Here is a 23,961-nt window from a genome sequence, read left to right as displayed (position 1 = left end):
CAAAACGTGTTTTTCAATCAAATAAGTACTTGAATTGAGTGTTGAGTGTTGCAATTTCACATTATTCTGGACCAGTATTATATATGTGTACAAAAGCTTGGAAAAGTTAATGCAGATAATAAATAAACAGCACACCAAATGCTTAATGATACAACTTGCTAAGGAAGTCCACTGGAGATAAACTACAACCATTAGGTCTGGGAAAAGCCATTAAGCTAGTTGTGATGCTCTGCGCATTGATTTTACATTTGTTCGTCCTGGACAGGTACTCTGAAATTCAGAGCATCTGTATCTAAACCACTGACGCCAGTAAAGCTAGTATTTCTTTATTGAATAAATTGTTCACTGAGAGAGTATTGTAAAAACACACAAACTAGCATGTGATGACAGATCAGCTTGTTCTGGCTTGTAGGGTCGCACTTGTTCTGGTCCTGGTTAATGGTCCCAATAAGGTCCATTCAAAACCTGAGGTTACTTGCGTATCCCCGGTTCTCTGATGCCACTTTTCCACCAACATGGAAACATTCTGGTTTACTTACCTGATTTTAAACCCTAATATATATATATATATATATATATATATATATATATATATATATATATATATATATATATATATATATATTTATCTACAACCTCTTTTTTTAATGTCTCCCTGCAAAACCAGTCGCCCTTGGCCCCTTGACAAATAAAGTTGAAAGTTGATATAGGTTTTCCTTGACCTCAGTGGGCATGTCATATTCTACAGGTTGTAAAAGAGGATGGATAAGTCATGCACGTGATAGTCTTCTTCATCTAATGCTTATAGTTAATAGTTGGTCCATGCTTGTTTTTTGGATAAAAACAAGTATCTGTTGTAACAGAAACAAGCTCACAGGCAATCAATGCAATCTGTCATCTTTCTGCTACTGTTTACTTCCGTTGTGCATCGTGCAACACCCTCTGTTGATGTCGACGTCCTTGATCACAGTGTTACTGCTCAAAACTGGTGGAAAGGTGGGCTGGTTTGCTCGATGGCACTAAGATTCTGAGAATCCTGATCAGAACCGGTTCAAGAACCAGAACTAATTTGGTGGAAAAGTTGTATGAGTAGCATTGGTGAGATGTCACACTATGGCCTACATGTTAAAGTGAGTGCTATGAAAGGGAACACATTTTCAAGTTTGAAGCTCTTCATTTTCAAGTCTTCACTGCAAGATTTCGGTTGTGTTTGCCATCACAAATGGTAAAAATGCATGGAAAGTTACAGACTACAGATTAAGGCATGATAAGTTGTCAATCTTGTAAATACACTTATTTGTGTTTTAGTATGTGTTTCATTTTTAGAGATGTTATGAGAGATGGCAGAGCAGAAGGGGTTAGAAGGGTGTAGACAAAATAAAGTGGTCTCCTCTGGGAATAGATTGCAAACTCACATTAAAATGTCCATCCCAGAGGCCGGTGTGACATATTGAAATTAGAGGTGTGTGTGTGTGTGTGTGTGTGTGTATTTGAGAAGCTGTAAAATGCAAATCTGTGGCATTTTTCAGCGTCAAATTATTTTTAAATTAATCAATAATCAAGAGAGATGTGGATATTTTTTTAATTAACTAACCACTGCAGCTCTACATGAAGATTTGAATTTTAAATTTAAGGATATTGGGAAAATTCCTTTGACAGTAGCGACAGCGTACACAGATTTATTGATAAGCTGAAAGAGTTAATTATTTAATTATTATATATATATAATTAATTAATTAATTGCCAACTATTTTGATAATTGATAATAGTTTCACTCAATTTTTATAGCAAAAACGATGAATTGAATAATTGTGAAAATGATAAACTGATTAATCGATAATGAACTGTCCATGAACTGTTTGTCTCAGTGTGACAACAAGACATGTTCTTACAAGGTTTGGCACCAGCTGCAGCAGCTATCACAGAGGTGGTCTCTCAACAGGAGTGTTACTTTGTGTGTGTGTGTGTGTGTGTGTGTGTGTGTGTGTGTGTGTGTGTGTGTGTGTGTGTGTGTGTGTGTGTGTGTGTGTGATCAGACTGGTACTAAGAAACAAAGAGTTAATGTTTTACCTTGTATCTGAGTTCCAAACTAAATAAGTCATTGCCAAATTTCTCGATCACAGAGGCCGGTCAGAGTTTTTTGGCCACAAAACTTTAAAGACCCCCTCGACCTCTTTAAAGTGGGTTAAGGTATCTACAAAGTTTCTGTTCTGTTTTTCCCTCTGTTGATCTAAATGCTTTCCCAGCTGTCTCGCCTTCTCCCGACATGTGCAGAAGGAATAGCTGTGAATTGATGTTAATCCCATTTAACAAAGTCTGCAGAGCGTTTTAATGAAGCGATGCTGCTGCCATCAGTGTTTTTAAGAACTTTCCTCTTACTTTATTAAGGGGGTCCTCCCTTTTAGACGCCGCACTGACTGTACAGACACTCTCACACACATACAGAGCGTGGTGTTAAAGGGAAAAAAAAAAATCTGAGTGTTTTTCATTGTATTCTTTCTTGTGTCATCTGTTAATCTCTCCTCTGTTTGTCTTTCCCACATCTCCGCTCTGTCTGTTTCTCTGTCAGACTGTGGAACATGGCTTTCCTCATCAGCCCAGTGCTTTGGCCTATGACCCCAAGCTGCAACTCATGGCCATCGGGACAAAGTCAGGAGCCATCAAAGTGTATCCTTTTTATTACCAGTTTTGATTTGCAACGTCTGTCACAGTAAGGCTAGGCAATAAATAATTTTTTTTGAAATAACCACATTTTTGAATGTCTTCCATCAGCTTCAGTCCAGTCCACATGTCTAAAAGCTCTAAGTGGTTTAAAAATCAAAAATGAGCCGTGAAATATGGCAAACTGATTGTAAAGATTAAAAACATATCGTCACAGCTGACTATGCGTCTCAGAATCTAGCCGACTACGACTTGCAAGACAAAAACTATCAAAGAGAACCCTGAGCAGCGACTGGTAGGATACACAAACAGTTTTTCTTCCGCTTCTGTCAGTTCACATCTTTTGAAGTGCAGTTCTGTTTATCTGTACATCAGCTCTGCAGTGCAGCTACATGCGGAAACCAGCGTTTCATGCACCTGTCGAGCTCTTTAATGTCATGTTATTGAGATTTTGTTTCCTGTGCAGGTTGTACCGCTTCTTTAAACGCCTGTCATTTGTAAAAAAAAAAAAAAAGAAAAACAAAAGCATGTCTACACAAAGGGTCCATGCTATTTTTGTGCCTTTTTAAAGCTAATTTAACGGTTTAGTTCATGTCTGTGCTGTTTTTTTCTACTTTGCCGTTGGTTGTCTTGCTCTCACGATGCCCCGTGTGCTTTTACGAATGTTGAGGAAATAACTGATCAGATGTTTCTGCAGCAGAGCTGTTTATATAACAGCACTTCAGCAGGGCAGTGCATTGCTGTGTGTGCTGTCTGTCTCTGTGGGTAGTTGCACTGTCTGCAACCCTGAAGTGCAGAAGAGTGATCTGTTGTTCCCATCTAAACTGACAATATTGGAGGAAAGTTTAATCATTTTGTACAATCTGGGTTTTATTTTCATAGTTGTGGCCGTCATTCTTTTGGGTTATAGTAACATTTTTCTCACACCAGCTACTAAATGTCAGATATTTAGGAATTGGAAGCAAACATTAAAATTATCACCCAAATGCTGTTTACTATTTGCCGCCTGACTTTTGATACTTACTGGAGTAATAAGCACACAGTTTCACTACGCAATTGATGTTTCAGGTGCACTCACTTTCAGTGTAATTTCTGCTTAAGTGGTTTAGATGATCTGGACAAAGTGACGGTTTGTTTAACACCTGCATGCGTCAGTCTGACCACTTGTGCTCCTGCCCTATTTTACGCAGTTGAAGCGCTGTCGCCACCTCCAAATCACTGCAATTAACTTGGTGAGTAAAATGTAATTGTAGCTATGAAAATGACACTAAGCGAGAAAAACAAAACAACATCATTACATACACTATCAGGCGCATGATTGTTAGAATACCGTAGATGCATTTTTGAGCTTGCGGCCAGTTGGGAATCTAACCCCTGACCTGTGGCAGTGTCAGTGTTTGAGCAACACAGTTAGTTGGGACACACTGACTAAAGCTGTACTGGTTTGGCTTGCGAGAAGCATTGCAGCAAGACCATAATTTGGCTTAGAGCGTCAGCGTGTCAAAAGTTCCAGCCTGGAGGCTCATGCAGAGCTGTGACATATTATTGATCTCGCTCATCTCTCTACAGCTGCCAACTCTGTCATGTTCACTATGACGGTTCTGTGGGTTAATATCAGTCTTTTGCTTCGTCGTTGGGTTGTTTACTGGTCAAGCACCATCATCTTTGGAAAATAAGTACGTTAAGGGTGTTTGTTTTGCATGTTTGCCTCACATGTTTCACGTTTGTCTCGCATGTTTCTTTGACGAGTTGCAGTGGAGAGCATGTAACAGGATTTATCAACACAAACATGCCAGTGTTTGTGTTGAGTGTATTCACCGTGAATGTTTATGGTTATTGTAACAGTATGTGCATATTTATCAGTGTGTGTGAAGACAGGCTGGCTGAGGTTGTGTGCAGATGCATTAGACCAGAGAATTGACTCTTTGAGATGCAGCTTTGAGAGATAGAGGGAGAAAGAGAGAGAGGGAGAGAGAGGCTGGTGGTGCCAGGCACTTGCACCCCAGAGGGAGATGGATGGAGGGAGAAATGGAGGAGGGGAGAGATGGAGATAAACAGAGGCAGCGAAGACAAGGGAGTGTAAAAGAGATGGAAGAGGGAGGCAAAATAACTCCACTACACGGCTGTACCTATTTGAGCAAAATGACTGATACCGCAAAGCTCAGACGAGTCATCCTGCTTTTTAACAAGGTCCCAGCTGCTGTTGGAATTTCTGGAAAGTCAGCATGTATACCCTCAGAGAATATCTGGGAAGTGTAGCAAGAGTCATGTTGCAGGAAAGAAAAGAAACGCTTTATCTTGTTTTACACTGATTGCATTAGATCAGTCGTTCCTAACCCCTTGAGGTTCTCAAGGTAGTGCAGGTTGGGTTTTAATTAAAGGGCTTAGAAAGAACGTAAAAAAGAATTCACACAAATGACGGTCAATGTTTAATTTTCTCAGTTTTCTGTTAGAAACCACTCAGATAAAACAGTTTGACAGGTAAAAATGTGTTTGTTGAGCTTCTCGTAACACCTGACAAAGTGTTGTCAGTAGATGTTGCTTTATTTGTCAGGAGGCTGAAGATCCAAAAGGTCTGAATGACTGCGTTAGATCACCTTTTAGCTGGTTTAATGCACATCACTGAAAGCAAAATTGAGTGTAAACCATCTCTAAAACAACACAAACCAGGTAGAAGGAGTTATCTTAGTTCATGATTTTTTTCATTATTGGATTATCTGCAGATTTTTTTTTTTATTATTAATTGATTGGTCGATGAAATTTCCAAAACCAAGCAGCAAATCCTCACATTTGAAATGCTGGTACCAGAGAAAATGGCGCTGGACAAATTCCAGAAAAAGGACTGAAATGATCGGTCAGTTATCAAAATAGCTGCAGGTTATTTGTCTTTTGATTGACTGATGGATTAATCTTTTCAGCTGTAACGTCAGGGCTCTGAGGAGGGCTCGGTTTTGTCCTGAAAATCAAGTTCGGTTAAAAAAAGATAGTCTTCATTTTCTGTGTCCCCATTTCCTGATAATCTCACAGACTCACTGACTTGGGTTTGACCCGGACGTGCCTGCCAGCATACCTGCCTAGTACTGTAGTACACACACACTCCCAGGTTGTAATGCCAGATGTGCGGTTTGACTCTCACACACACTGACGCCTGAGCACCTCAGGAGTAAAGACTGAACAGAAAGTTCGGTCGATCAGAGTTTATTGACTCAATTTCAAGGATGGACTGGAAAATTGCAAAATTTGTGGAGTTTTTTCTCTTGTTTGAACTTCTGTTCTCCATCCTGGCACGATCTCTCCTCTTGTTCACATGCGCGCTCGTTCAGCCTCTTGCTCGAGTTTCTCACTTGTTCTCTCCTTTTTCCTCCCTCTCTCCCTCATTCTCTGCGTGTTTAGAAAGGCAGAGTCATATTACGCCCTGAGAGTTTCTGCAATCGACCACAGACTGGGGCTCAGCAGAGGGAAGGGGACAATGTGGTGTGGACTTTTTTGTGTGTGTGTATGTCAAGAGAGATCATGTGTGGGGGTGGTGAGCCGATTCTTGGGGAGTCTGTCTCCTGTTGAAGAATGCATGTTGGGCTGCCCTGGGTTAACCCTCCCCGTGTGTGTGTGTGTGTGTGTGTGTGTGTGTGTGTGTGTGTGTGTGTGTGTGTGTGTGTGTGTGTGTGTGTGTGTGTGTGTGTGTGTGTGTGTGTGTGTGTGTGTGTGTGTGTGTGTGTGTGTGTGTGTGTGTGTGTGTGTGTGTGTGTGTGTGTATTGGGTGAGTAAGAGCTTTGTTGCTGAGTCTAGTCTTAATAAAGGAAGCTTTTGAATCGGTTTCCAAGACAACCAGCACAGTTGCTGGGGATGAGAAGTGCTCGCAGACTGGAGGGTATTAAAAGTCTGCAGCTCAGCACGTCACACACCAGTTTGTTGGTAGAAATACATCAGTTATGGGTAAAAAAGTCAGAAAATACTGCGCCACAGTATCATTGTACCAGTATGAAACTGTGGGCTCTGACCTTATCTGGACAATCCAGTACGTGCTGAACCACACTGAAACTTTGTGACTGTTCAGTATTGACAATCCTGCAGCCAGAGGACAAGCTAATATTTACACACACGCACACAACAGAGCTTTGATGTGTGTGTGTGTGTGTGTGTGTGTGTGTGTGTGTGTGTGTGTGGGTGTGCTCCTCCAGCTGTCATCTCTCCCTCTGTCTGTCTGACATCCTGTTGGTCACACACACACACACACACACACACACACACGCTGCGTCATTGGATCTTGTTTCTTTTCCTAGCATTTCTTCATATTTAGAAGTAGGTGACCAGCATTGTTTGCTGATGTCACAGGGTTGCGGCTCGACTTTGTGTACGGGAATTCATTGTTTTAACACTGTGAGTCATCCGCTTTTGCAAGACATAGAGGAGACATGTATCACATTGGACATAAACAAAATTAATCTTTTCATTTCCTTACTTTCTGTTGTGTAAACCCACTATAAGACAACCCTTTTGTTTTTGCCCTGCTGTTTTGAAGCCTTGAGTTTGGCATTATGGCCGCTGCCAATTTGTTTTTTTGGGAGTCTAATAGTGTCTGTGTTTAGTAGAGAAGGTGGCGCTTAGATGCTGTGGTAGCGACTTGACAATCACAATGTAGCCACGATCTAAAGCATACCCAACCTTATTGTCTATTTTCTACTAAATGGGGCCATAATTTACAATATGAACATCATGCTGTGCTGAAGAAGACTTGAAACTAGCGATTGACACCATAAACTCATTAGTAAGCTGTTTACTGAGGTATTAAATCAAGTAAGAAGTAGGGTTGTTTTTCTCATAAGCTTATAAACAATTTGATTTCTTTTTGAAACCAGTGGAGTTGCCGCCTGCTGACCTTTTTAAGAATGAAGGTTTAAGCCACTTCCGCATTGCCTTCACTTTTCAGACCCAGAAGCTCCATCCATATTTTATGCTTCCTACACATTGTGGCATGAGACGTGGACGCTGACAGCTCAATGTGAAGGAATCCTGACGTGTTAATCCATCCAGTAAATTCCCCATGTGCTTGTTTGTGCCACAAAACTTCCTTTTAATTGTTACACAGCTCCAGATTTTCCTGCCCCTTTTTATTGCCTGCTTTTTATTTGTACCATGTCCCATTAATTTGTTTTCATGCTTTGCTGCACAGACTGTGGTTTGTGTAATTTGTGCAGAAAATACTACGTTATGTAACCTGTGTTCTTTTTAGGCGTTTGCGTTTAACAAATCAATAAGTTGAAGATGCAGACTCCCTTTAACATTCTTCCCACCCATCACCTCCTCCTCCCTCTCACCCACACACTGCCTACTCTCTGCTAACTGTCATTACTTTCTACCATATAGACTGTAGCACCATTTCTCTGTTTCTTTTTGCATCGTTTCCTTCCCACCACCATCACTCTGTCTCTTTTTGTCACTCAGTCGATTGACTATAACTTGTTCCTCATTGATATTCCTGAAGAATGGCAGGACATTTAAAATCCCCCCCCCCGCTTCCTCTGTCTCACTCAACCTCTCCACCCTCCTCTATCCTTGTCTTTGGTCTGTGCCGATCCTTCTCACCCCCCACACCTATACAGATGAATGGACACACACACACACACACACACACTCTCTCATCCAGTTGGCAACAAGTTGGAGGGGCCTGTCTGTAGCGATAAAGGGTGTGTGGTCTCACCGAGTGGAACAGAGTGCAGGAGCGAAAAAGAAAACATTTACCCGAACTGACAGATCAAAGTTGTGTAAAAACAATCAATCCCTGAAAAGCTGAATTAGTAGGGACGGGTGAATGAATTAAAGTGAAGAAGAGAGAGAGAAGAAAGAGTGGCAAGTAAACGTGGTGTGTGCTAGCTTTGTATTTGCCAGCTATAGCTTCAAAAATATAATGCTATTGCCAGAATACTTCCCAACTCTATTGGCAATGGATAATAATAAGCCTATTAAGCTAATCTTAAAGCAAATTAATGTACTTGACAGGGACTTTGACTCAAGTAAAAGAAGTTTTGCTAGGATCTACCTTCATCATAAGCTGACATGCCAGATGGTATGTTACACAGAATCATCTGGGAAGAAACTGTTTGGAAAAGGGTAGGCACTTTCAAAAAGTACTCTGCAGGTAACTGGACTAACCTGTCATCGTCTATCACAAGCTAACTTCCAACTATTGGATCAGCAGTAAGAGAAACTCTTACCAAAGTCAGACAGGAGAAGACCGAAAATATCTTTTCCATCAAGAAAAGAAACAAACAGCCGCTTCTCTTGTTGGTTGTCTTGAAGATGCTGCTGCAACGTTAACAAATCAACAAGTCATCAAGTGATTACAATTCACATGAGGGGCACTTGATTTCAGGGTGGTGCTAGAGGAAAAAAACATTGAAGTCAGTAGGATTCATCCTCTGGGGATCATGAATGTTTGTAGTGTTGTAGATAAACTTTGTTTAAACTGTTTTGTTGCTGATTTGACAGTAAAGCATGTTTGCTGCCGTGTCAGGGGGAGCGTGTGCACCAAGTGAGTGGGACAAGAGAGGGGAGGTGTGGGAGGTGGAGAGGTACTAGCTGAGGCAGTGGATGCAAATGAGACAGGATTGTTTCTCTAGTGGGTGGGTGGAGTTGTTTGGCTTGTCTTGCTGTAGACTGCCTTTTGCCAGACGTCTGAGGAGTTTGTGATTGTGTGTGTGTGTGTTGCTATGTGTGTAGGGAAGAAAGGGAGTTGAAGAAATTGCATGCAAATGATGCCTCCAGAAGTTTGGAACTAAAACAATTAGTTGGCTGGATGCTGACTGAAGTTATCTTTCTAACTTTTCTGAATTTTTCACTGGCATAGATGGTCTAACTCTCCTTTCTGCGTGTGGTCAACTTGCACATTCATCCTTGGGTCTAGCGATCCGTGCTTCCTGTCCATCCCTATCTTCTGTCGTGTGTGTGTGTGTGTGTGTGTGTGTGTGTGTGTGTGTGTGTGAGTGAGAGAGGGTGTGCTGGCTGTTGTCTGTGTGTCCGCATGGAGGACAATGCCTTCTGTTTGTCTGTATTCAGACCGTGAAATCGCTTTATCCCTGCTAACGCTCTCTCTCTGCATCACCGGGCAATCGCACTGTGTGTGTGTGTGAGGAAGAGACAGTGATTCAGTGATTATGAGTTACTGTAGGCCTCCATTGTGTGCATTTTCAGGGTTCTCTGTTGAGCAATCCTGCAAATCTTTGCTCGCTCCACTCCCAGCATGCAGGCTGATGACTGGTTTCTTTGCACTGATCAGCACAGTTAAACCACTACGTCATTCAACAGGTTGCTCAAAGTTTGAAGTCTACCATGTTGAATTCTTTCTCCTGAACCTTTTGATGTAACTCTAAGACCAATTATACACAGCTTTTAGTGTCTCTTCAGCTTGTCTCTCTGCTTTTTATGAGTTTCTGTGGTTTATTTTATGAATGCATTCAATTTCATATCCAAATTGGATTGCAGAGGCCTTTGAATAACTGCTTTGAGTCAGTGTTTCCAGCTCTACCCAGTATTGACCTGATTGGTTTTACACCCTTGTGTACGTGTCTGTGTTTGGATTGTGGGAGAAGCCTCTGATCTTCCTGTCGAGGCATCCTGAGAATTTGCAGCAGCGCCTTTCATCTCTCTCTCTCTTTTTTTTTTATCCACATGTCTTAGATTTAAGAATAATCTTTATGTGGCATGTTTTGAAATGGCAGATTCATCAGCCCTTGATGTTTATCACAAGTGTAATCTGAATAAGAGTTTTTAGTCACTCTGGCGGCATGGCTCCAGGAATGGTTATGTCGGTCGGTCCACTGCTTTGATCCAGACTAAAATGTCTTAACAACTATTGGATGGATTACAGTGAAATGTAGTACACACATTCGTGTCCTACTCAGGATGAATTATACTTTGGTGATCTGCTGACTTGTCCTCCAAATATATGCAAATCTAATGACCTTCCCATCATCCTTAGCTGTACTTTGTTTTTAGTGCTAATTAGCAAAACATTGGGGTTGCAACGATTAGGGCATCCAAAGAGAAATTAGCTGCCAACTATTCTGTTAAGCAATTAATTATTCAAGTAATTTTTCAGGCAAAATGTTAAACATTTGCTGAGTTCAGCTTCTTAAATTAAAGGATTTTCTGTCTTTTCTTTGGCATTTAGGATAGTAAATGAAGAGTCTAACCCTAACCAGACAAAAGAAGCAGTTTGATACATCACTTTGGGCTCTGGTGATGAGCATTTTTCAATTTAATTGTGAAAATAATTGCATATTAACCAAGAGAAATAAAGAGAATAATCGTTGATGGCAGCCCCAGAGAGCATACTAACATGCTAAATTAACGTTTGGTAAGACTGTGACTGCATGTGTGTGTATTCATGTGAATTTAACTTCTCAACACACTTGTGTATCTGTATTTAGCACAACAGCCTGGCTGCTGCAGAGGGAGGGAGGGTGACACATTTATTATCTGCCCACTTCTATTGAGGGCTTGTAATATTGGCCAATGAGCAGATCCCATGGGGGGAGGGATTACTCACAAACATATACACACATTTATAATGAGGTTACAGCTAGAGGGACTTCATCTACAGATGTCCCTAGTGAGGAGGTGATGACATCATCACCGGGAATCCCTCTACCAGCTGTCCTCTGACATCACCAGGACCAGGAAGTGTGTGTGTGATCTGTGAATCATGTGCCACAGTTGAGCTTTTTTTCCAGTCTTGATCACACTCTCTTTGTTTGTCCCTCCTCATAGCAGTAATAACCTCTGTTGTGCTTTACAGTACTTCTGCTGCCTGTCGGACACATCTACTTGGTGTTGTGTGGAATGACAAGGTTTGAAACTGGATATGGTAGCAGCCTGTCAGAGGTACTACAGACCAGCCAAGTGTCAAGGCTCTGACACAGTCTCAAATAGTCATTAGTGGTTGTTTTTTTTTTCTCCGTGCACTGACAGCTTTCTGTGCAGTCTTATTTTGCACAGCCAGCTTAAATTTGTGTGAGATGACGTGCAGATTTGTGTGACGAATGAGCTGTGGTCATTGTCACATACCTGGGATACACACGCAAACCACTGCCGTCCATCGGTCTTATACAACTGTGGAACTCTGATTTTGTCTTCTGACAGTTTTCTCACAGCAGTCACAACTGTTTTCATCTCTGTTTCATCACCTTTCCTGCATAGATGTATTTCTACTCAGTTTGCCAGCTTTCCTTTGCTCACCCAGTCTGCTTTTAACACAGCTGTTTGACACATTTTGCAGTTGCATGTTCACTCTCACTTCAACATTCTTGCTTTGGTTGCATGACGCAGTGCTTTCTTGCTGAAAGAAGGCCCTGACACACTGACAATGCCCAACGGGCTGACGTCAGGGCTGTTGGTGACCATCTGTGTAATCTGTGACCAGTTGGTGCGTTGTGTCTTGAAGCGTTGGCATTGTACAGCCCTTGTTGGCAGCAATTGAGCCTGTAAGATGAGATGTACCTTTAGCTATCCCCCTTAAGAGAAATTCAATTGTAAGTATTTATGTGGAGCCCATAACCCGCCCATAGCTGCTCTCGAGCTTTTCTGTGGCAGCTCGTTGGTGAGAGAAATCACTCTGATTGGCTGTCCAGGTAAGTGGACCAGTGCACAAAAAAGAGAGGGAAAGCCTCTTGAGCCCGAGGATTTCAGATTTATGAATTACCCCTAGCATCATATACTGCGTGATAACATCTAAAAAAAAATAGATTTTCAAATCTGTAGGCATGGGACAACATATATCTTTTATGAGCTCATATCGGCTGATAATATCAGCCAACGGATATATCGGTCCGGCTCTACACATAACCTCACAAAATGATGCAAATTGGCATTTTTGTTCTTCTGTTTTTGTTCGTATTAAACAAATTATATATAATGTGTTAAAATAGTGATCTTGTTGCTCATAGGCAGATTAGGAAACCTTTTGGACAGAGCCAGGCCAGCTGTTTCCACCTGTTTCCAATATTTATGCTAAGCTAACCAGCTGCTGGCTGTAGCATCAGATTAACCATTCAAATATCAGAGTGTCATCAATCGTTTCATCTTACACTCTGCAAAGAATTGAATAATTTTATTTCCGAAAATGTCAAACTATTCCTTTAAGGGAGTAGGAGACTGTATATGTATCTAATTGTGCTTTTCTCAGTTCTTCTCTCACATAAACTCTGTCCTGGTCTCTCTGCCTCTTTGTCTCTGGACTGGTGGTTCATGACCCATGAGTGAATGTTCCCCTCACACCTCCACCTCCAGCTGTCTGAGGCATGTGTTATTGCAGCGAATAAAACCCAGGGACAGGAAGTGACAACACTAAAGGAATGCTAGTATAACACTCCGCCGGGCCTCTGGGGAATTAGGATAGGGAGGGAGCGAGAAAGGAGGGATTTATGCTGGGAGAAGAAAGAGGAGGGCAGGTACCTTTTTTTTTTTTCTTCTTCTTCTTTTCTGAGCCTGAGAATGGGAGGAGAGCTGAGAGGAGTTAGAAGAAGACGGTTACCAAGAATTGAAGGAGGGAGAAAGGAGACGGCAGAGGAATGCTGGTATTAAAAGTCCACCGGACCCCCACAGGGAAAACGAGTGGTTTAAGGCAGAGATGGGAAAGATGTTTAGAGCAGAGAAACAAATTGTAATGACCTTTCCTGTAATCAAAGAGCTGGTGAAGGAGAGGGTTAAAGAAAGTGAAGAATTGCTGGTAGATCATTCGTTTCTTGAATAGAACAGATGGGAGAGAAAGGAGGAGAGTAGAGATGAAGATATTGAAGTTGTACAGTTCTTCCTGGGCATGCAGGGAACAGGAAAGAAAATACCTGTGCCAGTCGAGTAAAGATATGTATAATAGGAATAAAAAGAGGAGGATATTAAATGTATCTTGATATAATATGTATCTTATCTCAGAAAAAAAGGATGAATAATATAAAACAATGGTGGTAGGAATACAGAAAACCAGCTCAACTGCAAACATGAGAACTCCCCAGATTTCCTCTTATTTTTCTGTATTTTTAATCCACATTTCTACAGGCTTATGTAAGCAGTGTACTTAAGTGTGTCAGTATTGCTCACAAGTGTGTATGTGTGTAGCTGCTAGTGTGTGTGTTTATGTGTGTGTGTGTGTGCGCTAATTTGCAGTTCAGACCAATTTAGCCTAGTCCTGTCCATGGCGTCTTGAGTATAGCTTTTATTTTATCAGCTCTAGCTTCATTTACTGGACTATAAAGATAGGACTCTGTGTAGATTGTCGCTGATTACACACACAAACGCACACATACAGAGTGGTGGTTTTGGGCATCTGCGTCATCTGGTGTTGGTAATTGCTATGAGCTTTGTTATAGCGTTCTAATTTCTCCCTTACTATTACACTTAACCAGAGTGTTTCTTCTGGTTTACAGCTCAGAATCGCTAGTTTAACTGTTCATGGTGTTGCACTCTGTCCTCCCAGTCACACATTTTAATTCAGTCTCTATTTGAAAAGAAAAAGCTCTGAAGAAAACTTTGAAACTGTCCTAACTTACAAGTAATGCATATTTTAATACCATTATTGTTCCTATCGTGTTTCTCTTTTGGATTTTATCCAGTAAGAGGAGGTGGTGAACACAGCATGACAGTGGCAGATTTACAGTATGTGTTGATATATAAACATTGTTCCTAGTTCTGTAATGTGCTACATTTTGTTAATGTGTAAAATGAACAATAAATGCTTCCAACATCACATTATCAATACTGATGTATTAGGTCAAAGATATTGTGATAATAGGTTATAATAGGCAATATTTTGATTATTCTATGGTTATCATGATATGAGTATATATCATCTTAGATTTAGATACTGTTATATATGGCATAAGTGTTGGCTTTTTCTGGTTTGAAAGGCTGCATTGCAGTAAAGTGATGTCATTTTCTGACATTCAGTCTTGTTCGTCCACGTGTTGTTAGACTGTACATGAAATGACACTCAGTGGGAAAAACTGTAGTTGTACTACTGAGTACATCTTTCATACCTCCCTCCACGCTCTACACACAGGGCCAAATGTGTTACCCTTACCTCAAATCTCTTGGACTGTATCTTGCATAATGCAGATACTCTTTAAATAATAGTGTGAGCTTTTGCACATTCCTTTGCCAATATTTTCCTCATTCCTGCATAAAACTGTACATCTCTTGCATTTATATATATGTATTTTTCATGTGGTGTTCTGTTTTTTGTTTATGCTTCTTGATTTTCTGTATTTGCTATGATATTTTTTTATACTTTCTTGTACTCTGTTTATTATTATGCACTCATATACCAAGGCAAATTCCTTACAGGCAATACACCTTATTCTGATTCTGGAACAACTACTCTTGCAGCGTAGAAGTGGTTAGACTAAATTATTGGCTGGCTGTGGAGTCTTGTCATTGTACACTGTAAAAGTTTGCTTTGTTATGAATTTCCTTGACGGGACCCTCGCAGCTACGGGGCCCCCGGTGTGGAATTCACAGGACTACACAGAGACACCACTGCTGTCACACAGATCCACTTCCTGCCTGGACAGGTGAGCTCCATACCACTTATTTTCTGATTGGAAAGACCGTGACGAGAGTGATGTTGTGATGCTGATGCTTGCCTCGCTCTGTGATAGGGCCGCCTCCTGTCCCTGCTGGACGACAACACGATTTACCTGTGGGAGCTGGTGGCTGGCCCCCCAAGAGAGGTGGGCGGGGTTAAGAAAGAGGGCGTAGTCTGTCTACAGGAAGTGAGCAGCTACAGCCTCCCAGGACGACCTGGCATTGAGAGCTGCAGGTATATTAATGTTAATACTGTTTTTAGATCTTCATCATGTTTTTGCTTCAAAGTGACTCTTCCCTCTCTTCCTCCTCTTCTTCTTCTTCTCAGTGCCACTCGGGTGACTGTCCTCCTCTTGCTGAGGTCATGTGACCTGCTCTGCATTGGAACAGAGGGAGGGGGCGTGTACTTCCTAGAGTTGCCCCGCCTCACGTTGAAAGACAGCCAGACGCTGCTCCAGGATCAGATCACGCAAAGGTGAGGCTGTCTTGTAAATGACTTCACAGAAAGCAAAGCTCAACTTATGAATGGAAAAGTCGTGTAGTTTCTCCCCTTTTCTGCCTAAAACTCTCTTCTTGACTCAGTCTTCTACCCTCCTCTCTATCCTTCCCAGTATGTCTTCCTTTAAACATTAAACACTCCAGTTTCCTGCACTCACAGCTCCAGCTGAGCAGGTCGGGCACACACATTCATGAAGGAATAAATATCCCTCTTGACCCCGGCAGCAGCAGCAGCAGGCATGTCAGGGTCATGTGGTTCAGGGACCATGAGAACGGTCAAATCTCTTGACCAGTGTTTGGAGAGTAGAGGAAAGACAGCAAGGGACATCACGTACTGTGAAACAGAAAAATGATATTCTCAGTGCAGTTTGTTAAGTCACAATAAATAATACAAGTTTTTGGATTTGGCGAGTGTGAGTAGTGCTGAATCGGATGAAGATAATGGTGCTATTAACTGAAAATTGGCACAAAAAGCATTAGATATGTACAATAAATCTTGGGAAGAATTTGAACAGATGTTTTTGGGAGGAAAAACGGGTGGATACAATAAAATACAATCCAGTACAGGGCAGTAAATATCGGTGAAGTTGACCTTAAAAAGCAGCAGTGTCCTTGCCTCTTTTCTGCCGTTGCGTCGCCAACTCGCTTGCAAAAATGTTGACTTCATTTTAGGGATCTGAAAACCTATTTTCTCTATCAGATTCTTACTTAACGTGATGGGGACTTACGGCAGTTTTGGTTCTTTCACATCAGAGATTTCTGTAGGATATTTATGTTTTCATCTGCTCTCGCTAGTGTGAAGTGGGCGGGGCTGAGTTGCATAGTTCAAGTTCATGTCACATACCTCTGTGCACCAGGATTTAGCAACATTTGATTTAAGGACAGTTTTCTAAAATATATTTCTTTTCAATCTCAACATATACAATCTCAATCTGTTTGCTTGTTTCTGGTTTTGTTTTACAATAATTAACACAAACTTAAGTTTTAAAAACTTAAGTTCTCAGGAGCTTTGAAGCTGACTCAGGAGGCTTAATCTGAATCAATCAGCTGCCCCTGTAAATAGCTGTGGGAATTGCTGATGCATCAGTTCTAAACAAGCTTACATAATGAAGCAAAGGGGAATGGCTCATAATTCATAATATGCCAAAACACTGGAAAACTGCTTAAACAAAGAGGAGCCGTGGTCACAAATAGATCAGTACCAACACTGATTGAAAGATATGTAATTGTATTACTACAGGGCTGATATATTGTGTGGCGTTTCTGGTATTTTGTCCAGTCCCTCAACAATCATGCAGTGTAGTGTGTGCAGCCATGTATGAGAGTTCAGCAGTGAACTAGAGCAAAACTCGGTGTGAGCATAGACACAGATCTTTAGGACAAACTGCAGTTTTGTGTATATTAATGTGATGACGACACATCACCATGGTGGTAAAATAATCTGCGTGTAACAAACGTGCTCTCTGTAGTGTTTCTTTATTCTTCATGCTGCAGCCTTCTTCCTCTGCATTCCTGTGTCGAAGCACTGGCAGAGCATCACAGAGCTGCTGTTGTGTTGCTTTTTCGTTCCTCTGTGACTGTCTGACTGGTCGGCCAAACCCCTCATTAACTAGGCTTGTTTAGGGAAGTGGGCAGAACTGAGGCCTAACGAGAGCCCTGATAAGGCTTGTGTGTATGTGTGTATGTGTGTGTGTGAGTGTGTGTGTGTGTGTGTAAAAGAGGGGAGGTTTTAGACAGTGAGGCTTTGTACCGGCTGCCAAAACACGGTGTTCCGGTTGGGGAAGTGTTTCAGCTGAATCTCCAACGTGCACACACACAAACACACACACAAAGACAGACACACACAGACACACACAGAGGCTCATCACCAGGACTCTGTAGCAGGATGCTGGATTCCCTAAAAATACTTGTGAACGGAGAGACGGACACAATGGAATGCTTTGTCGGTAATGTTTCTGCCTCTGTGCTTCCGGAGAGGATCTTCCTCAGTCAAAGCAGTCAGAAGAGTGTATGTGTGTGTGTGTGTGTGTGTGTGTGCGTGTGTGCGTGTGTGCGTGTGTGCGTGTGTGCGTGTGTGTGTGTGTCACACAGCCTGGCTATCACTTTTGCGACAATCTTTTGCTGCCTCATCAGCAGCAAAGAGACCAGGAAGCTGCATACCTCACTCTCCTCCATCACTCTTTGTTTGTTTGTTTTTCGTTTTCTCCATCTCTCTCTCTGCTGTTTCCTCTCCTCTCTTCTTCTCCTGTCTTCACCCCCTCTTTTCCCCGTCGTTCGCTGAGGGAATCCTCTGACATCTCGAGGGTGTGTCCTGCTCTACATTCCTCCGCTGCCTCAGAGGAATGTCTAGCAGCTCAGCTCCAGCTTGAAGTTGTTGTTGTTGTTGTTGGAAGAGCAGCCTGTGGTGATGTTATAGTTTATACAGATGGTTTGAGCTAGGTGTTGATTATATTATACATAAGGTTAATCACTTTTGGAGTTTTGCTTTGGGTTGTTTTGTGTTTTGCCCTCCAGTCCCCATGTTCTTTTTATCAACAAGATTATCAGTATGCTCCGATTTTTCCTCCACTTCTTGTATCATCCCTCTAACTTTTCAAAAAGTCTGAATGTGTGACTCCTAGTCCAAGTCTAAACGAGGCATTTAAATTAACATGGCTAATTATGTACATTAAACACACTACCTTAGTCATCACATGACCTACAGTATGTATGTAATAATCGATGTAAATGGGGAAAAAAAGATCATAATCTCTGGTTCAAAGTGTTTCTCTGACTGTGGCTCCACCTTCAGTCTGTCAGTATTAATCATTTTATGCCCCGTCAAGGTGACAGACTCCTTCGCAGACAATTATTTCACCTCGTTCTGACCCACAGACATGTGTAATTTATAGCACGCCGAGTTACAAACGGGCTACAGATGTGGGATAATGGGTAATGTTTTGTTTTCCCAGCCTGCCAGATGATTACAGATGTGGGAAATCCCTGGGGCCAGTGGAATCGCTACAGGAACATCCCCAGCAGCCAGGGAAGATTCTGATTGGCTACAGCCGGGGCCTGGTGGTCCTGTGGGATCTGAACACACGTCAGGTTGAGCAGCTCTTCCTGGGCAAACAGGTACCTGGTTTACAGAGCAGAGTTTAGTGTTTCTTCTTACTGACAATGTTGCATGGTGATTTTTTTCATGCTGGTACAATGAAGTACTTTTACAACCTGTTCTGGTGGCTCCGTATGTACTAGTCTGTGTGTGTGTATGTGTAATTCCCCCCTGCAGCAGCTGGAGAGCCTGGTGTGGGAACGCTCTGGAAACTTGTTTGTCAGTTCTCATAACGATGGAGGCTACTCTGTGTGGGCTGTTACTAATGGCAACACCTGCAATCACCAGCCAGTGTCCTCCACCATCCCATATGGTGAGAAGTGCATACATCACACACTGACACACACACACACACACACACACATACAGACACCTCCTTTGTATTTCCCAGCTAATGTCTGTTTGAGGCATGTTTAAGTGGTGTCATCGATGTCGGGTAGAGGTCGAGGTCTCCTCCATAAAGACTTGCGTCCAGTGACTGACAATAGCTTAATGAGCCGTGACTGCTGACATATTGTGACTCATGGTGACTCATTATTATGGCCGGAATTAGTGTGATGACGATGAGCCAGAAAAAAGGTAGAAAAGTTGAAGCTTTAAACACTTTCTCTCTCTGATCTGCGGTGGCCCTGTTGTGTTTTGTGAAATGTTGTGTTTTGACCCTCAGGGCTACCATATTAAACCCTTATTTTTTCTCTTTCTTCGACCCTCTCATTTTAGTCTGACCAAAGACTCTGTGATGTTTTTTGTTCATGTTTGTTTGTCACAGGTCCATTTCCCTGTAAGGCCATCAACAAGATCCTGTGGAGGACAACACAGACGGGGTGAGTCAGTGATTTATTTTGTCCTTTTTTCAGTGCATTTGATTCCTGCAGTCATTTTGGATCACAGTGCTAATAAATATAAACACCCGTCTTTTCTTTTTATTATTTACAAGACGTTTTTCATTTGTCTTTATGAAGACAAATGAAAAACTCTGTCTCTAAGTAAATTTTCACCTGGATTTTGTCCCAGTAAATCCAAAAGTTGTTGTGTGCTTTAAAAAAAAGCCGCAGTAAGCAAGACACTATTTAAAAAATCAACAAGAAATTGGCTTCTTATCAAGAACTCATTCATGTAGTAGTTTACAAAAGAAAATAAAGAGATTTTGTACTGCTAGTGGTAATTTTAGAGTCAAAATTTTACCCATATTTTTGAATGACTGAAGTGTATTCTTTAAAACAGTCCATGAATAAAAAAATGTTAAATTATGATGCATAATTATATCTGAAATATGCCCTCTTTGTTGTTCTGGATGAGATATAAAATTGACGCGAATAAAAACACTTTTTTGCGTGCCTCGCTTCAGATCTCCAGTGTTGTTATACAGCGGAGGGATGCCCAGAGCCAGCTACGGTGACCGCCACTGTCTGACCATCCAACAGGACAAGGAACATGTCACTCTCGACTTCACATCAAGAGTCATTGACTTCTTCACTGTCCACAGCATAGAGCAGGAGAAAGGTCAGGAGCTGGCCAACATTCATTTTGGATTTCTGACAGGGTTTTCTCTGCTTTGATTCAAGAGTTTAAGTTCCCCTTTTTTTTCTAGCTCTTGTATCAAAAATTTAATACACTCTAAATGTTTTAGGGGCATCCGTGTTTCATATTCTGTCTCGTCTCTCTTTTTACAGAGTTCGACGAGCCATCTGCATTGGTCGTATTACTGGAAGAGGAGCTGGTTGTGATAGACCTCCAGACTGCCGGCTGGCCCTCTCTTCCCACTCCCTACCTGGCTCCTCTCCACTCCTCAGCCATCACCTGCTCCTTCCACATCTCCAGCGTCCCTCCCAAACTCTGGGAGAGGCTGGTGAACGCCGGCAAAGCACAGCAGGGTCGACAACAAGCACACGGGGTAAGAAGCACTCTGCCATCACAGTTTAAATGTTTGATTAAATTCCTTTTTCTGTAGCTGCTGGTACTCTTTAAATATGTTGTAATTACTCTTATTTAGTATTATGATCTTAAACAATTAACTTAAGTAAGTTTATGTAAAAAAATTGTAAACCCCCGTTATCTGACCATATGAAAGTTTTGATTAGATACAATGCTTTTTGGAGAAGCAAAAATAACTACATATTCAGACTGTTATGTCTTTATCCTACATAGACGCAGAGACTTTGTGGTTGACTTGCTATTTTTTGTTTAGTTAACTTTATTTAGTTGACATGGACATAACAGTAGCATTGGTGCTGCAACATACAATCATGCACTTAACAGTTTTTATAGCAAGATGCTCATTTACAACAGCTGTCGACAGGAGGCTTTATTTTTTTTTAATTTATGTTCAATGAAGTCTTGTATTGCAGAAAAAAATGAAAGACTTTGGTATCATTTACATGTATTGAGATGCAGAATCGTGTTTTCAAGGGGGCTCTCGAACAGAAATAAGGAATATATATAATAAGTAAATAAGGAAATTACAGGCATTTGACCAAAAAACAACAATGCATTAATAAAAGTAATACATTTAACAATACAAACAACACAAAACAATCAGAAGGGAATCATAAGAACCCACACATACGGGCTCTCTCACAATCCCACACACACTACATCTCTGTTACAAGCTTCATCTGCACAAAATGTAGGAGAACTAAACAAAATTAATTCTTCTGATACAATGTCACAGTACTTAATCTACCTAGAAACTAAAAGCAAAGAAGCAAAGCAAAGATATAATCACTCTGAGTGAGTTAGGCAAATGAATCCAGTCTAACGGTGCTTTGAACGTAAAAGCACATCCTCTAATTTCTTTAAATCCATGGCACAGTCAAAAAAATGGCTGTTTCTTTGGGTCCTTTGTTCCTCAACCGCAGCATCTTTTGATACCTTGTTAATGGTGGTCAGTTGTTGGCAGGACACTATGAACGACAGGATTATTCTGTAAATTGGTTTATTCAAGCCAGTGGGTGTATTAAATGACAGGAAATTTGTCTAAGCAGCTTAACCTGAGAACAACTTAACCAGAGTATGGCCAACTGCCAAGCTGCTTATGCTTTAAATGTAACACTATCAACTCTAATCAGCGTATACGTACATACTGTACATAGAAAAACCGGCATCCTCAGTGGCTGGAGTGTTTTATTTGGATTTCTGTCAAATGCCTGTTAGGTGTCATATCATGGCTCAGCCGCTGCCTTGTATAAACTGTAAAATGAGTGATGTTTTTAAATTGATCCAAGTAAAGGATATTGCAGTTAAATGGGTGTTATTACTCACAGGCTGGCAGCTCAGAGGAAACCGACAGGAGTGTGACCATCAGCCTGCTGCTAGTGTTAACTTTAAGAGCAGGTGTAGGCAGTTAAAGGCTTTGCAAAGGCTTTGTAGCCCAGATCAGCTGTTTGATCAGTGGCAGATTAGACTAACACACACACACACACACACACACACACACACACACACACACACACACACACACAGCTGGTACACTCGTAAATCTTCTCTGTCTGTCTGTGTGTGCGAGGCCAGACCAGAGACACTGGCACTGCAACAGAGCAAAGTCAACAAAAGCAGTGTGAGTTGAATGTGTACAGTCTTATCCATGAGGGCATGCCTTTGTGTCAGGGCCAGTAAAGTTTGAGCTGAGGTTATGATCAGATGGAAAGGGTTAGGGAAATGTTCCTCTCAGTGATGGAGTTCTAACTTCTCTCCAATCTTGGTCTGGTTTGTGCAGAGTTGGCCCATATGCGGAGGGAAAAACCTGGCACCTCCACCCAAGCAACAAGAGCTGCTGTTGACAGGGTATCTGCACACACACATTTCTAAACACACAGGCTGTGTCCACACTGCAGGTGGATCCAGTTATTTTTCTTTCATGACACAAACCTGGCACCGATCTGTTGCTTTCTAGTAAGTGGAATGACTAAAAGCTGCATGAGGACGTTTTTTCACTTCTGATGTGAGCTGCATGGATATCCTGTATGAAACTGGATCTGCTTGTGACTCGTTCTGAAACTGAAGCCAGAATTTGTCAGCATTGCTGTGGAAGTAAGGAAGTCCTGGGACGGTTGGCAGAATGTTGCCGTCTGCAGATGTTTAGCAGAGCTAGTGTTGGCATAGAACGCACTAAGAAACAACAGTGTGAAGGAGATGAAACAGCTGGATTGACTGGAGTTTGGGGACTACAAGTTTAAACCAAACTTGATATAGGTTAAGCTGCTGTAAGTTATACATTTTAATCAAAATAAGTATTAATAAGATCTATATACCAACAGTTCACTGTTAGAGAGTGTTCAGTAACCCATGTCTCTCCTCCTCCTGCTCATGCAGTAAAATACAAAATACATTTTTTGCTATCCTTGCCCAGTTTATCCAATCCGGACAGGGAATTACATAAAGAGGCGTTCCTGTCTGCTTGTGAATCTGCAGAGAGCAGGAGTAACCGCTAACAGCTGCTAACTACAGCCTCCATTAGCTAGTTAGCTCACTTATAACTGCAGCTAGCGGTCTGGACTGGGTTGGTTGGTGGGGGTTTACACCAATAGCACAGGAGCTTTGAACTGGGATGGGCCAGTGCTAGCTGGTTAGCATGCTAACTTATGTCGTAGATATCTGCAATACAAACATAAAGTTAATAACATCAAAACTGTTGTTTCTTATCATTCTGTTGATAATTTTAGTATATTTTTAAAATGTTTTTCACTAAAATTCTTGCGTATTGCACCTTTTATAATGTGGCTTTGTGTATCTAATAAACTGGCAACTCTCTGTATACATGACCAGTCCGAAGAAATCAAATATTAGCAGCAATTAAGATCCGAGCATTAACATGCCAGTCTCTCATGTGCACACGAAGACTTGCACAGTCTTAATTGATTTGACATAAAATATGATATTTTTGTAGAATTTTTTCTTTAAATTTTGCGTGTTTTACAGGCATGAAGACGGCACAGTGCGTTTCTGGGATGCCTCAGGCGTGGCTCTTACCCCGCTGTACAAACTCAGCACGGCCAACGTCTTCCACACTGACTGTGACCCTTGTGACGATCCCCAGGACCCTAGCAACGACCCCGACATGCAGCAGGAGGAGGAATGGCCACCGTTTAGGAAGGTGAGAACTGAGGAGGTGAAATGAAGTAAGAGCCTGTCCTCCA

The 23,961-nt window shown here is 41.6% G+C and overlaps 1 protein-coding gene across 1 annotated transcript in view; it reads left to right on the top strand.

Moving 5' to 3' along the window:
- Positions 1-23,961, top strand: part of llgl1 (LLGL scribble cell polarity complex component 1) — a 35,652-nt gene that overhangs the window by 1,318 nt on the left and 10,373 nt on the right. The window contains exons 2-12 of the mRNA XM_084370274.1: positions 2,570-2,667; positions 15,140-15,221; positions 15,309-15,469; positions 15,563-15,709; positions 18,684-18,846; positions 19,004-19,139; positions 19,596-19,650; positions 20,175-20,329; positions 20,500-20,720; positions 22,542-22,609; positions 23,744-23,918. Of these exons, the coding sequence (XP_084226400.1) occupies positions 2,570-2,667; positions 15,140-15,221; positions 15,309-15,469; positions 15,563-15,709; positions 18,684-18,846; positions 19,004-19,139; positions 19,596-19,650; positions 20,175-20,329; positions 20,500-20,720; positions 22,542-22,609; positions 23,744-23,918 (1,461 nt within the window). The remainder of the gene's footprint in view (positions 1-2,569; positions 2,668-15,139; positions 15,222-15,308; positions 15,470-15,562; positions 15,710-18,683; positions 18,847-19,003; positions 19,140-19,595; positions 19,651-20,174; positions 20,330-20,499; positions 20,721-22,541; positions 22,610-23,743; positions 23,919-23,961) is intronic.

This window comes from Pagrus pagrus (assembly GCF_965226575.1).
Source record: "Pagrus pagrus genome assembly, chromosome: 13".
In the NCBI taxonomy this organism is placed as follows: Eukaryota; Metazoa; Chordata; class Actinopteri; order Spariformes; family Sparidae; genus Pagrus; species Pagrus pagrus.
Note: the sequence above shows the minus strand (reverse complement) of the source record. Positions and strands in the feature narration are given on the sequence as shown.